Raw genomic sequence first — 15,244 nt, 5'->3', positions numbered from 1 at the left:
CGTAAGAATCTTACATAGAACAATGTTACAGAAGAATATAAAATAAGGCCTGTGTAAATTGGGAGCTACCCCACGCTGATATGAGGGAAGTCTTGATATTACAAATGTGGCAGTTCTCCCAGTGGTAATCAATAAATTCAGTGGATTTACAATCAAAGTTATAAGAGACTTGTAAGGAAAAAGCTTGAAAATATGACCCTTAAATTATAGAAAAGTAAAGAGAAGGACTAATGATTTTCAAGAAGGTAAATAAGGAGGGCAGTTCTTATCAACAGGTCAAATTTTATCATCAAACATTTAGACCTGTGTGGTCTCCTGATGGAGTAAGAAATCAATCAGGTTACTCCTGATGGAGTAACAAATCAATGCCCAGGAGAAACAGACCTGAGTATGCACAAGAATCTGGTGCATGACAGAGGGAGTAAGAGGAATCACTCAGGGAATGATGATCCATTAAAAATGGCGTTGGGATAATCCATACAGAAAAATATCAGAAGCCTATCTCAAGCCATGTGCATACATGTTAAAGTCTAGCAGGGGATGAAATATCTAAAGGTAAAAAGAAATACTAGGACTTTTAGAAGAAAATACAGAAAACCTTTATGGAATATTATATAGCAGTAACAAATGAATGAACTAGGTCTACATGTATCCACTTAAACCCATCTCAAAAACACAAGGTTGATTTAAAAAGTTTCAGCTAGAGCGTGCATACAATGTGATGCAATGTGATGCATTCGTGTACACCTGAAAATCACAAAACTGTACTTCATGCAGGTAACACAGGTGCCCCTCCCCTGTTCACCACAGGTTCCGTTTTATTTCATGTGTTTTTTCCGGGTGAGAAAACATTTATCTTTCCACTGTGCTTTTCCCTGCGACCAAATTGCTGTATTTTGTCAACTGCTTCTCCAGATTCTCAGTATGGTTAGTGATGGGTGTCCCAGGGCTGTTGAAGGACCCCTTTAGTGATTCTACGTGAGCTCAGAGGGTGAGGATGGTGGGACATCCTTCTGCATTTTTTATCTCCAGCAATCTGGGGCCCAATCTGATATATCCTCCCCCTCTTTAGCTTCAGTGAATCTCTAGTTTCTTTCAGAGCCCAAGAAGGGATTTAAAAATGAAATATGTATATGAAATCTTCTCACAGGCAGACAGATAGGCAGGCAGGCAGGCAGAGAGGTGGGGGCCTAACTTTGCCAGCAGGTAGCAGTGCAAAGCTAATGTTTCAGGGAGCTATCATGGCTGGGAGGGGAGATAAGGGATGGGAACTGCTTGTGTCCAAAACACTGTATCAAGAACATGGTGATAGGACTGGCTTCTGATTCCTCACTGGCTATGATCTCATTTCTACTCAAGAATACACAGCACTATCTTTGTAGTCCCAGGCTATGCCAGGGACATTTACCCTTTTCCTTTGGGCTCTCAGCAACATAGTAAACAACCAGTGACTGTTATCAGTTTGCCTCTCAAAAATAAAATCTGGAATCTGATCATCTTAATAGGGCCAAAGATACTGAACATCATCCCCTCCCTGCTCATTTCTAGAAATGAGAATTTTTTTTCGAAGTGTGTTTATAAAGGAAGTTTTGTCAACAATGCAGTTCATACGAAATATGATAAAGAGTGAATTTAGTAATAGTGGGGATGGAAATTAGCACAGCTTTGAAAAACAACTTGGTAATATTTCAAAAATTAACCCAGCAACTCCACTTCTGAGAATTCATCTCTCACAGGTACCAGTGTTATGTGTTCAAAGATGTGTGTGTAAGGAAGGATACTCACTGAAGAATCAAGATTGCAGAATATGGAGATTATGTTGATTAGGGTCAACATAGTGCCTATCAATAGGATAATAGTTAAGTAAATTTTGCTTCATCCATGTAAGCAAAATCTATTCAGTTCCTACAGAACTGCTAGGATTTTCATTGGGACTTTATCAAATCTATAGATTATGGATCATAGATCTATAGGTTAATTTGGACAACACTGGCATTTTAACAGCTGGTGAGTTTGTCTAATCCCTGAACATAAGATATTGCTAAATTTATTTGATACTTTAAAATTTCTCTCAGTTGTGTTTTGTTATCCTTCAGTATAAAGATCTCACACACATATTTTTTAACAGCTTTTGGATTCATTATTTCTACTGTTTTTCTATTTCTTTTTTTTCCCCAAAGATTTTATTTATTTATTTATTTTAGAGAGAAATAGTGAGAGAGCATGAGCCAGGGGAGGGGTAGAGGTAGAGGCTGAGAGAGAATCCCAAGCAGACTCCACAATGAGCATGGAGGCCAAGGTGGGGTTTGATCCCAGGATCCTGATATCATGACCTGAGCTGAAATAAAAAAAACAGATGCTTAACTGACAGAGCCACCCAGGTACCCCTGTTTTACTATTTCTTAACTCGTTAAGTTTTTCTTTGAAGTTATTAAATTTTTTTCCAATTTTCCTTTCATATATTGTTCTTTTTCTGGTTTTATATTAGGTGCTTAAATAATTCTTTTCATTTTGTACTGAAATAAATATTCTCTGCTTTAATTCTATGGATTATCCCCTTAATATCTTTAACTATACTCTATAGGTTCTAAATAAAGTGCTTTTAAAATTTTTTCTTCCCTAGAAATTCTATAACTTTAGTTTGTACTATTTTTTTAAATATAAGAGTTGAAAGGTTTTTAACATTTCTAAATGGAAATGTCTTTTTTTCCCCCTAATTTTGTTTTTACTTTATTACTGTGTGATCAGAGGATGTTTCTCATCTTTTTACTTTTTGGAGCTATTTGAGGTTTTGTTGTGATTTAATATTTGGCCAATTTGTATGGAGGTATATTCTCTATTTTTTAGGGAATACAGTTTGATATATATGAATCAGATGTGTCTTATTAATTATTCAGGTCATCTATATATCTTTACATACTTTTTTATACACTTGATCTGTTATGGGCTGAAAGAATTAATTACACTTTCTAATCCTTATAACGTTTTTATTTACCTTATAGTGTCATAATTTTCAATTTATGAACATTGTTGCCATATTACTTATTGCAAAGATATAGGTTACTGTTTTGGATTATTTAGCATTACAAAGTGTCATTTTTATCCTGTTTGATGACTTTGGGCCTAGATACCACCTTCTTTGATATTCACATCTGACTTCCTGCTCTTTTTGTGTGCCTTGGCTTATATCTTTGTCCATTCATTAATTTTGACCTTTCTGAAACACCTGGAGCAGTATATTTTATTCAACATAAACTTGGCTATTGCTTTGTTATATATGAATATGTGTGAAGACAACAGATAAATCCAATCCATTTATATTTATTAACATAACAGAGTTGTTTGATCTTTGTTTGTGTAACTTTAAGTTATGTATTTAATAGTTTTAAAAATATTTCATTGTCTGGTATGTTTTATTTGCTTTTTGTGTGTGTGATTTGAAACTTAGAACAGTTTTTATTTTAAATCTAGCAGTTGCCTTTGTAAATTCATAATTATAACTGCAATGTTGTAATGTATCACCCTTAGTATGCTATCTCTTTACATTCCATTTGGCAATTTTCTTTTCCCCTCTGTTTTATGCATCATCTGATTGTACTTAGTTGTGTTTTTTTAGTGCTAACCTTTGTACTGTCAAATATAATTATTTTTCATTCCTTGATTTATCTACTTTAAAGAATACTCTTTAATTCCTTGCTATTACAGAAGCAGCAGTAAGTGAACATACTCTGCTCCCACGTTCTTTCTTTCCTCTTATTGCTATTTGTATCATGTTCACATTTTCAGGGCCTCTGAGGTTTTAGGGGTAAATGCCTTGATTGTCATTTTTATCCCTCTTTACAGTCACCTCGGTTAACAAACCCCGATGTGCTGAGTCATTTATCAGGCCTCCACCCACTTTTGGCCCTCTGAGATTGTTATGACATCTTTGTCCTCTGCGCTTTTCTTTCTCCTTCTCTTTGTTCTTGTATATTTATACCGTTCTTTTCCCATGCTGTCATTTTATTGGCGTTCTGAGAGGGTTGGGGTAAAACATATGCATGCTATCTTCCATATTTAACCAGGATCCCCAAATAACTCTTACTTTTGAGAGAAAATGCTTTGCATTAAAAGTTCAAAATAAGGATAGAGATTTTACATGCTATACAATCTCAGCCTATATATAGTTAAGAAAACTGCAGACCCGAAAGGGTGCCACTTAGACTGAGTTCCCAAATGGGGGCTTAAAATCCAATCTATTGGAAGTTTCAGCCTCCCCTGGAAATAGGGCCTTGACTGGTCAATCAGGAAATTGTTCTTTCCATTGGCATCTAAGAGTCTGCCACTTAGGTCCTCTTCATCCCCCAAAGAAAGATGAGGTATTCTGCATGAGAAGACACCTTGTTTTTTCCCCTAGCAAACTGCCCCCTCTGGAAGAATCTTTTGCCTTTGCTAATAACTTTCTTGCCCCCACCCTCCTATCTATGAAGACTTCCATTTTGTACAACTCCTCTCAGTGCCTCTCTGCTTGCTAGATGGGCTGCTGCCTGGTGCATGAATCATTTGATAAAGCCAATTAGATCTTCAAATAGATGTATATATATATACATGTATACATATATATACACACACACACAATAGAAAGAGAGAGAGAAAGACTAAGAGAGGGAGAGAAGATAATAACCTGAAATACCGACAGTGATTTCTCTACCTCCTCTCTTCTGATTTATATTTTTCAGTTGTCTGCATTATATGCAATGGCCATTTAAAAAAAATCATTTTGTTTTTAAGTTATTTATTGTGATATGTAATGTGCATAATACAAATGCACATGAATTATAAATTCATTATAAAATGAACACTTATGTATTAGCTCGGTCTACCATAACAATGTACCATAGACAGAGTGGTTAAAGTACAGAAATTGACTTCTCATGGTTCTAGAGGCTGGAAATTGGAGTTGAAGGTGCCTCTTGGAGAGGCTCTGGTGAGAACCCTCTTCTTGGCTTGCTAAGGATTGATTTCTTACTGTGTCCTCACTTGGCAGAGAGAGTTCTGGGCTCCATTCCCCTTTGTACAAGGACACCAGTTCTACTGGGTCATGGCTCTGCCCTCCTGACCTCTTTGAACCATAGCACTGTCCTTAAAGGCCCTTTCTCCAGTATATCACGTGGGTTAGGCCTTCCATGTGTGAATTTGGGGAGACATAATCCAGTCCATAGTGGCCGTGAGATAACTACTCATGTCGCTAAATGGAACATTGTAAACACCCCACAAGCCTCTTCCCAATTATGTCCTCCTTTCTCTGTCTTAAAGGTTTCATTTGTATTTTTGAGCTCCTAAGTAAGCATGTCTAAACAGAATAGTTAATTTCTGCTTGTTTATGAATTTTGTATAAATGGAGTCATACTTATGCACTCTTTTGTGTCTGGCCTTTTTCATCTTTGTTTTGTGGACTATAGTTTATTCATTTTCATTGCTGTACATTATTCCATTTTAAGAATGTAAGAGAGATATTTAACATATTCCAAAATTTTTGGACATTTAGGTTGTTTCCAATTGGGGCTTTCTATGGGCAGTGTTCATAAACTTTCTCATAGCTCTATCTTGGAGCCCACACATATTTCTGTTGAGCGTTTTATGTATCTAAGAGTTTAATTAATAATCACAGTCTATGTGTATCTGCACCTGTATTTGATGATATCCATTGATCTCCAAAGAAGTTGGACAAATTTACATTCCCAGCATTATATGAGTTTCTGTTATTTTATATCTTTTTTAATACTTGGTATTGTCAAAATTTTAAATTTCCCTCATCTGATGCATTTATAATAATCTCTCTGTGTAATTTTAAATCACATTTCCTTGATTAAGAAAAAGATTAAGAAAATTTTTATGTTAATTGGCCATTTGGGTTTCTGCTTTTGTGAAATATCTATACAAATTTTTTGCTCATTTCAAAGTTGGTTGCTCTGATGTGTTTCTACTTGATTTGTAGGGGATCATCTTCTGGATATAAACACTTTTTAGGTACACGTGTTGCAAATATCTCTTCCTCAGTAGGCTTGCTTTCACGCTCTTACAAAATTGTCTTCTGATGAACATACGTACTTAATTTTAGTGTGCGAAAATGTATCAGTTTTTTCCTCTATGGTTACTGCTTCTTTTGTCACATGTAATAAATCTCTCTCTAAACTGAGTTCATCAGAAATTCTCATTTTTCCCCTAAAATCTTTATGTTTCGTCTTTCACAAAGAAATTTAGATTTTAATCTACCTAGAATTGATTCTTGTATGTGGCATAAAGTTGGATGTTCAAAGTAATTTTTCTTTTTTAAAAAATTTAAATTCAATTTAATTAACATATAGTATATTGTTAGTTTTGGGGATAGAATTTAGTGATTCATCAGATGTTTCTCCAAAGAAGACATAAAAATGATTAACACACACACACAAAAATGTTCAACATCACTTGCATCAGGGAAATACAAATCAAAATCACAAGAAGATACTGCCTCACGCTGGTCAGAAGGGCTAAAATGAACAACTTAGGAAACAACAGATGTTGGTGAGGATGCAGAGAAAGGACAAACCTTCTTACACTGTTTGTGGGAACACAAACTGGTGTAGCCACTGTGGAAAACAGCATAGAGTTTCCTCAAAAAAGTTGTAAATAAAGCTACCTTATGACCCAACAATTGCATTACTAGGTATTTATCCAAAAGATACAAAAATAGTGATACAAACAGGCACAGGCACAGGCACCCTAATGTTTATAACAGCAATATCCACAATAGCCAAAATATGAAAAGAGCCCAGATGTCCAGTGACAGATGAATGGATAAAGAAGATGATATATATGTATATGTGTGTGTATACACACACCACACACACCACACACACACACACACACACACTGGAATATTACTCAGCCATCAAAAAGAAAGAAATCTTGCCATTTGAAACGATGTGGCTGGAACTAGAGGGTATTATGCTAAGCAATAAGTCAGTCACAGGAAGACAAATACTATATGGTTTCATTCATATGTGGAATTTAAGAAACAAAACAGATGAACAAGGGGGAAGAGAAGGAAAAATAAAATAAGATAAAAAATGAGAGGGAGGCAAACCATAAGAGATACTGAACTCTAGGAAACAAACTGAGGGTTGCTGGAGGGAAGGTGCATGGGGAGAAGGGCTTAATGGGTTATGGACATTAAGGAGGACACTTGCTGTGATGAGCAAAGTAATTTTTCTGTTAAGATTCCCAATTCTTCAGCATCATTTATTGAGAACTGCCTTTTCCCCACTGTTCCACTGTGCCACCATCAGCACAAATTCAATGTCTGTATGTGCACTGGCCTGTTGATGAGCCAACAATTCTGTCCCACTAGTCTGACTAATCCAACCCTAGTCACACACATTTTCAATGATTAGAGCTTTACAATACATTCTAACATCCTGAGGGCCAGTTCTCTTTTTCCACCTTGTATTTCTTCCTCAGAAGTATCCTGGTTATAATTTGCTCTTTGCAATTTTATATAAATCTTTGAGCCAGGTTGTTGAGTAATATAAAAAAAGAAAAGCCTATTGGGATTTTGACTGGGCTCATATTAAATTTATTAGCTATTTTGGGAAGTCTTAAAATATTGTGACTTTAAATCCAGGAATGTAATACATCTCTCCATTTATTGGGTTTTCTGTAATATTACTCAATATTTTTCATAATTTTCTTTGTAGAGATCTTATTCATACTTTGATAATCCTCTTTCTAGATACTTGATATTTTAAAACAGCAGTGTAACTGATATTTTTAAAAACCTGGCTATTTTCTGTTTGTTGCTAGTATATAAATATGTAACTAATTTATGTATATTAACTTACCCAGCTACCTTTCTATACTGTCTTGTTAACTTTAATAGTTTATCTCTAGATTATATTGGCTGTTGTATCATGCAGTTGTATTATCTGTAGATCATGGCATCTTTGCTACTTTTCTTATTCTTATATATATTTTTTTCTTTTCCTTCCCTTACTATGCTGGCTGGGCTCTCATTTATGAAGTTAAATAGGACTGATGAAACTGACATCTTCCCTTTCTTTCTTTTTGTTTCTTACTTCAAAGGGAAAGCTAGCCATGTTTCACAATTAAGCATGCTGTTTGTTACTTCCTTCAAAGTAATTACCCTTTATCAGAGTGCAGCAATTCCCTTCTATTCCTTCTTTCCTTGGTATTTCTAATTATAAGCAGATATTAAACTTTATCAAATGATTTGTTAGCATCAGTTAAGGTGACACCTGATTAGCCTTCTTTAATCTATTAATAGAAATACAACATATGGTGGACCCTTGGAAAACTTAGAGGTTAAAGGTACTGACACCTCTCATACAGTAAAAACCCACATATAAGTTTTGCCTCCCCCAAAACTTAACTATTAACAGCATACTGTTGACAGGAAGCCATTCAATAACATCAACAGTCAATTAGCACATATTTTGTAGGTTATATGTCTTATATACTGTCTTTTTACAGTAAAATAAGCTAGAAAAAGAAAATGTTACTAAGAAAATCCTAAGGAAGAGAAAATACATTGATAGTACTGTAGTATACTTATTTTTATAAAATTCATGTAAAAGTGGATCCACACAGTTTAAACCTATGTTGCTCAAGGGTCAAGTGTATTTTCTATTGTGGCATGTATTAATGTTATGACCAGCAAAAATTTTTTTTAAAAATTTAGAAGTTCAAAAAAGAAATTTCTACAGAGTTCCTATTATTGAGGCAAATGTATGTCAGTCTTACGCTGAGCTGGGGGCACCCCTCCTGGACGTGTTGGTGCAGGAGTTTATGGAAAGTTCCTATGCTCCCAAACTGCAGGGGTTCCATCTGCTAACCCAGGGAAAGAGAATACTCTCAGGAATATTAAGGTCACTTTGAAGTATATGAGCCATGATAACATAAACAGCTTTATTCATGGGTAGTTTTCTGAATATGTTCCAGAACCATTTGTTCTTCTTTCTGTCTCAGTTTTGCACCTGCCTCTCAGAGTAGGCCATCCTTAAACTTGGTTCATGTGTGCACCTAGCAGGGGAATGCAGCAGGTAACTGGGGAAGCTCATTTGCCCAGACCACCCCAGACCCATGAAATCAGACTCTCTGAGATGGAGACCCAGGCATTAATGTTTTTAAAATCTCCCCAGGGGATTCCGAGGTTGAGAACCAACAACTGATAGTTCTCCACAGTTGAAAACCACATGTGTCTTTATGCACCAAAGTCCACAGAAAAGGAAATATCTAACCACCCCAAAGCATGCAATACTCAAATGAGACCGGCAGGAAAAATAAAAGAAAAAAGCTGCCAAGGGAAGGAAGAGAAGGACAGAAAGAGGAGGCCCAGGTATGACAGTGACAGCAAATCTACTTACTCAATTCTTTCTGGAAGCTCAGTTTGGGTCATGCCCACACAATTGACCAAAATAGTGACGGTAATAAATAGACTGAACCACCTGAGCAGACTGTGTTAAGGAAAAGCTGAGAGTTGCCATGCTTCTCTGATGTCACCTATAATCACCTTGATGCTGAATTATTAAATTCATAGCTTTTAGCTAGGATCAGCTTTTTGAACTTGTCACATAACAGCTGCTAACATTTACTGAGTGCCTATGCCGGGCTGGTTACTTCATTCACATTATTTCTAATACAACCGAACTTGTATGTAAATATCATATCTATACTTTGTAAAACAGGCTGGAAAACTTAAATAATCTTTCCAAGGCTGTACAAGTTAGTTAGCTATATGGTGCTGAGATGTGACCTCAGATTAATAACAGAACCCTCAGCAAGATGGAAGAAAACAAGAATCCTTTCTCTAAAATGCCTTTCTTCCCTGACACCTTCACTTTATGATTCAATGTAGCCTGAAATTTTGTCCAGGAAGTGTCTCTTTTTTCCTAAAAGACAGACTACTTCTAGGAAGTTAGAGCTAAAGGGAGGGTTACCAGCTGTCATGGGAATTAGTTGAGTTGGATGGTTTTCCCCACTTAGCTGAGATCAGTCGCACTGAGGAAATGGGCCCCTGGCTAGAAATGGTGGAGGCAGGCACAGGGATGTAAAATGCTGCTGCAAGGAGAAAATTCCAGATAGAATTAGGCTGGGATGGAGAACTCTTTCTAACCAGAGATGATAATATTCAAGGTTGAACCACAGGATTATCACAAGGGGAAGGTGACACTGAAGAAGGTGAGTAGAAAGGGGTAACCTGATGGGAAGAAATGTTGGTGGAGAAAACCCAAAGAAAAATTTCCCCCACAGGACATTTTTCTCAGGACCAGCTTGGGTTCCTAACCATTATGTCCTAAAGAAAAACAAAGTCTGAAGATAAGCTTGATCTACAGAGAGAGTGAACCACTCATCTTTCATAATTTCAGTTTGAGCAGAAGTATTTAAATCTATTTTAGTTTTCTGTAAATGTCTTTAATGTGCCCTGTTTTACAGTTACTTAGGAACACATCTATTTTGAAAAGGGAAATTCTGCTAATTAAACTGCATTTTCCTGTTGACTTGCAATTAAATTAAGAAATGTGTTCACATGGGAGGAAAATGTTAACCCAAGGATTAAATTAAAATCATATCTCCAACTTCACAAACCTTTAAAGGTAATATATTACCTACACTATTACTTGTGGAAACATTCATAGCAAATTTGATTAGAATTATAATTTTGGTGAAATATTAGTAATAGGACACTGGGAATTCCAATACCTTGAAGAATATCTTTTGGAGTGGAGCTACCAAGTTCATAAGATTTAAATATATAATATATAAATATATAAATACAGGCTTTGTGAGAAGGAGACACCTAAGAGCTTTTCTGTCCAGCTATGACTCCATCCAGCAATTATGATTCGTCAAATTTCAAGATGAAAAGAATATTCACTGGTCACTTGATTCTTTAAAGGGATTTCATTTCTAATTAGCTGTTCCTTACAGATAATTAAGATGTAACTGAACCAGGATGTGTGGAGAGGAGTTTGTATATTTGCTGTTTTTCTTTATTGGTGATTTTTATGTAATTGGATATATTTTTTAAAAAAAAACCCAAGTAGAGATGACATACTGAGAGAATAAATTACCTCAGTTCATTTCCCTTAACGGCCTACTTCCTTATTGCTGATACTGTTCTAAGCAGGGTACAGGCTGGGCCTCTTAACTGACTCTGTGACCTTGGACAATTTATTTAATTCCTTTGAGTAACAATTTCATCATCTGTAAGATGGGGATGCAAATCTCTTCTTCAAAGGTTTCTGTACCTATGACAGTGATGACACTTAGGAGGTAGTTAGCAAATGGTAGCCTACTATTACCACTAAATATCCTTCTATAGGATCAGAAAATTCAAGATTGAATTAAGAAAATATAACTCCCACTGCTTGGTCATAAAGATAAAACACGTAAAAGGAAAATGTAGTGCAACTACATGGAGCAGTGCAGTTTAATTTTTGAAATGACTCTTTGCCAGAGCTATCAGCTCACTGAATGCTGTCCAGCAATCCAGCAAGCTGCCCCAGAGTGGGGGGAGAGAGCTCCTTTTACTGGAGCCTCCCCAGAAGAGGCTGGCTACCATCTGTCAGGCAGCTGAGGCAAGGCTGTTCTTGCAAATCAACCTCCTGGAAGCCAGGGCTGAATTTGTCATTAGGAACTTCCAATTTGGACAGTCACCAGGGAAGATCCTTGGAAACGAAGCCAAAGTCTCTTTTTTGTCCTAGTTTGGCTTGCCTTGAAAAACAAAACAAAACAAAACAAAAACTGGAGTCAGATTCTGAAGGTACCTAAAACTGTTATTATAATACAGACATTTGACCGATTTTTCTCTAATCATTACTATATTCCCCAATGGCATGAACCTTGAACTATTAACATTTTTTTGGACTACTGAACTTAGTAGCCTGCTAGTAGTTTGGGGGTAACTTGGGATATTGGCAGTGTCTGTGACCAGTGTGGTTCCACTGAGACAATCTAAGCTCTGCCCATTGTTGTCTGTCCTCTTTGTCCTCTGGCAGGTGCTGCTCTTTTGCCCAATGAACAGCCGGTCCTCATCATGGCTAGGGCACAGGGTAAGAACCCATGCCTATTTCAAAAGCCAAAGAAGCTTCGGTGACCTCTTATTGGTTATTATATTGTGAGATGAGCCCGTCTCACATGGTAAGAATGTGCCCTGTATATCAGCAAAGCTCATTCATAAGTAGGGCATTTTTTTAGGTGGTACATGCCCAGACTAGTCTAAACCCACCTGTGGCTTGCACGAGCACCTCCTCTTTCTTGGGACAGCTTTCAGATGTTGAACATATTAAAGCCACAGACATTTTTCTCTCAATGCAATGTTTTCGTTGTTTCAGGATTCAATTAGAGGACACCCATATTGCTAACCTCTAAAGAAGGTGCTGAACACAGTGGCAAAGCCTGATTTTAAAGGAATCATGTGGAAGAAGCAACAGTGCAAAGGATATGAGTGGACAGACACTTTGATGGCTGTTCTTCTGATCAGGTTGAAAGGACTGAATAACCACAGGGCCCGAGTGGCACTAAACCGTGAGATGGTCCTCCCTTTGTTGAGCACCATAAACGTCTACAACAAAACAAAGCAGAAGGTGGACCTGAAGTGAGAAGTATGCATCCTCACACAATCATGGTTTGGAGTACAAATGGTATCATTTCAGGCTTATGAGCAAGACGAGGTCTGGGAACCATGCATCCATTAGTGGAGAGCCAAGTGGAGGGGCAGAGGTAGTGGGGATCAAGGACTGAGGGCCACATTCTCACCCTCCTCGCAAGACCTCAGGCCCTGTCAGTGACTGACTGTGCATCAAGATGAGCCCACTGAGAGTGCCCAGTGGGCAGGAGTCTGATCTGGGGCTGGTGGGATGCTTCAGCCCCAGGGCCAGGATTCTGGCAATTGGAGGATATGGTTCTGGCTGCATTAAATTCCTCTTCTGATTAGCAGATCAACCCTGGTGTGGGGATGCTCCCTCTGCTCTCTGCCTCCTAGGTCTCCCCTCGCTACTCCTTTAGCCCTCGCTACTCCTTGCCTCTGAGCATCTAGGAAGGTGAGGGTTCTTGGCCTGTGAGAGGAGGGAGAAAGACATTTTAGTGTCTTTTTATTTTCTCTATAAACCATATTTGAGATGGCTGATTCCTGTCCTTCCCAACTCCCAAACATGCACACATCATTTTGGGGGCGGGAGGTTGCTGTGTGGAACATCTAAGACACAATACAAATAGGGAAATTGTCATGAAGCAGCTCTCATTTAAACTAGTGGTTCTCAAATGTTATGACTTCAGGAGACTTTTATACTCTATGGAATATTATGCCTCTGTCAGAAAGGATGAATATGCAACTTTTGTATCAACGTGGACTGGGACTGGAGGAGATTATGCGGAGTGATATAAGTCCAGCAGAGAGGGTCAATTATCAGATGGTTTCACTTACTTGTGGAGTATAAGGAATAACACGGAGGACATTGGATGAAGGAGAGGAGAAAGAAGGCTGTTGGGGGAAATTGGAGGGGGAGACAAACCATGAGAGACCATGGACTCTGAGAAAACTCTGAGGGTTTTAGAGGGGTAGGGATGAGAGGATGGGTGAGCCTGGTGGTGGGTATTAAGGAGGGCACATATTGCATGGAGCACTGGGTGTGGTGCATAAACAATGAATCTTGGAACACTGAAAAAATAAAGTTAAAAGAAATTATTGAGGACCCCAAAGAGTTTTTGTTACTATTTATGCCCTTTTGCTTATACTGTGTGTGTGAGACAGAGATAGTATAGAAGACCTCCTTCACCCACTAAAAGAGTTTAAGGAACGCCAGGGATTCTGAGATCAAACTTTGAGGACCACTCATTAAATCATCCTGATTTCTGATCCCCTTGTCTACTCTACCCCCACCCCAAGACTCAGGATCCCTGCCCCCTTTTGCAAAGACAGCCAACATCATGGGAGATCCTAGGACAGTGGTCATCCAAGAGAACAGCCAACTTCCTCTTAAAATTTCATAGCAGCTGTTGTTGCTTTTGAGGATTTGAGTTTAATTGGTCTCCACCATAAATATAAAAATATGAAGACAGTACCAAAGAGGGAGTTGGATACATTTGTCATTAACTGAGTCTAGCTCACAGCCACATCACCCAGGTCAGGAGAACGCCCTAGGCTGAGTGGAGCAGAGGCTTCCTCTGCCAGAGCTCAGAACAGCCTTCCCAGCCAATCACCCTTACCCGGTGTGTGCTGTAGAAAGGGTCCAGATCCTCCAGGGGCTCCCCAATCAGCTCTGCTGGGAGCTCACCATAGAACTTGGGCAGCTGGTTGCAAGCTTTCAAGTCTAGCTGGGGCCGAGGCTTCTCTTCTTGGTCCTTCTCCCTGTGCTTATCTTTGGCTTTCTTTGCTGCCTGCGTGGCAGCAATTCGCTTTTCAATCTCCACCAGTGACTCCGGAGTGAATCGACGGAAATTGGTAGTTTCCAGGGACCCAAAGGGGAATGCCATCTTCTCATTCTTCTTCAGGAAGAATTATACTCTTATGAGAGTGGACATCACAACAGAGAGGTAACAGCTTGCCCATTGGCCCTCTCCCTCCATTTCTTTCCTTAACTCACACTTCCTTGCTGGAACAGCAACCCCCTGCCCCAACTCAGTTCCTTCCTTAACTCACACTGAGCTCTCCCCAGAGCTTTCCCCAGAGTTTCACTGTCCCTGTGGCATTCTCTGGAAAGGGTGTTTATTCAATCCTCCTCCAGGCCCCTCAGGGTTGAGCTATGTTCTCCATGAGCTTCTAAGACAAGGCTCCTTCATCCATTGCTCCTTCACCACCACCACCACCACCACCACCAGATTTAGCCACTCTGCCCTCTCTTCTCAATTCTATGACCACTGAGCAACAGGTTCTCACTTGCATTCATCAAATACTGGTTCATGTGGTCTGTGGCAAAAACAATGCTAGTAAAATTTTCCCCATTGAAAAGCATTTGTTAAAAAGCATGGAAGGCATTAACATTTTTTGTTGTTCTTTTATTATGCAATGATATGCTTTTAAGAAGTGACAGCCATTCCTGGACATGACAAGAGAGAGGAGGCCCACTACCTTGAGCACATGGCTGCACCTGCCAGCCAAGAGTGTGCTGTGTGCCTAATGCTCTAAGCTTGGCAGCATATTTGTATTTTTTGTTCTTAATAAAGTACATTATTTAATTTTCCTATTTAGTTGTTTTTTTCTTCT

The 15,244-nt window shown here is 38.3% G+C and overlaps 1 protein-coding gene across 3 annotated transcripts in view; it reads right to left on the bottom strand.

The window, feature by feature from the left end:
• Positions 1–14,514, bottom strand: part of SCN10A (sodium voltage-gated channel alpha subunit 10) — a 99,599-nt gene extending 85,085 nt beyond the window's left edge. For all 3 annotated transcript variants that reach the window (XM_059387943.1, XM_059387942.1, XM_059387944.1), the window contains exons 1-3: positions 14,248–14,514; positions 12,477–12,604; positions 9,405–9,485 (exon numbers count right to left, since the gene is read on the bottom strand). In XM_059387943.1, the coding sequence (XP_059243926.1) occupies positions 9,405–9,485; positions 12,477–12,604; positions 14,248–14,514 (476 nt within the window). The remainder of the gene's footprint in view (positions 1–9,404; positions 9,486–12,476; positions 12,605–14,247) is intronic.
• Between the last annotated feature and the right edge of the window lie 730 nt (positions 14,515–15,244).

Source organism: Mustela nigripes, chromosome 2, assembly GCF_022355385.1.
Source record: "Mustela nigripes isolate SB6536 chromosome 2, MUSNIG.SB6536, whole genome shotgun sequence".
Classification (NCBI taxonomy): Eukaryota; Metazoa; Chordata; class Mammalia; order Carnivora; family Mustelidae; genus Mustela; species Mustela nigripes.
Note: the sequence above shows the minus strand (reverse complement) of the source record. Positions and strands in the feature narration are given on the sequence as shown.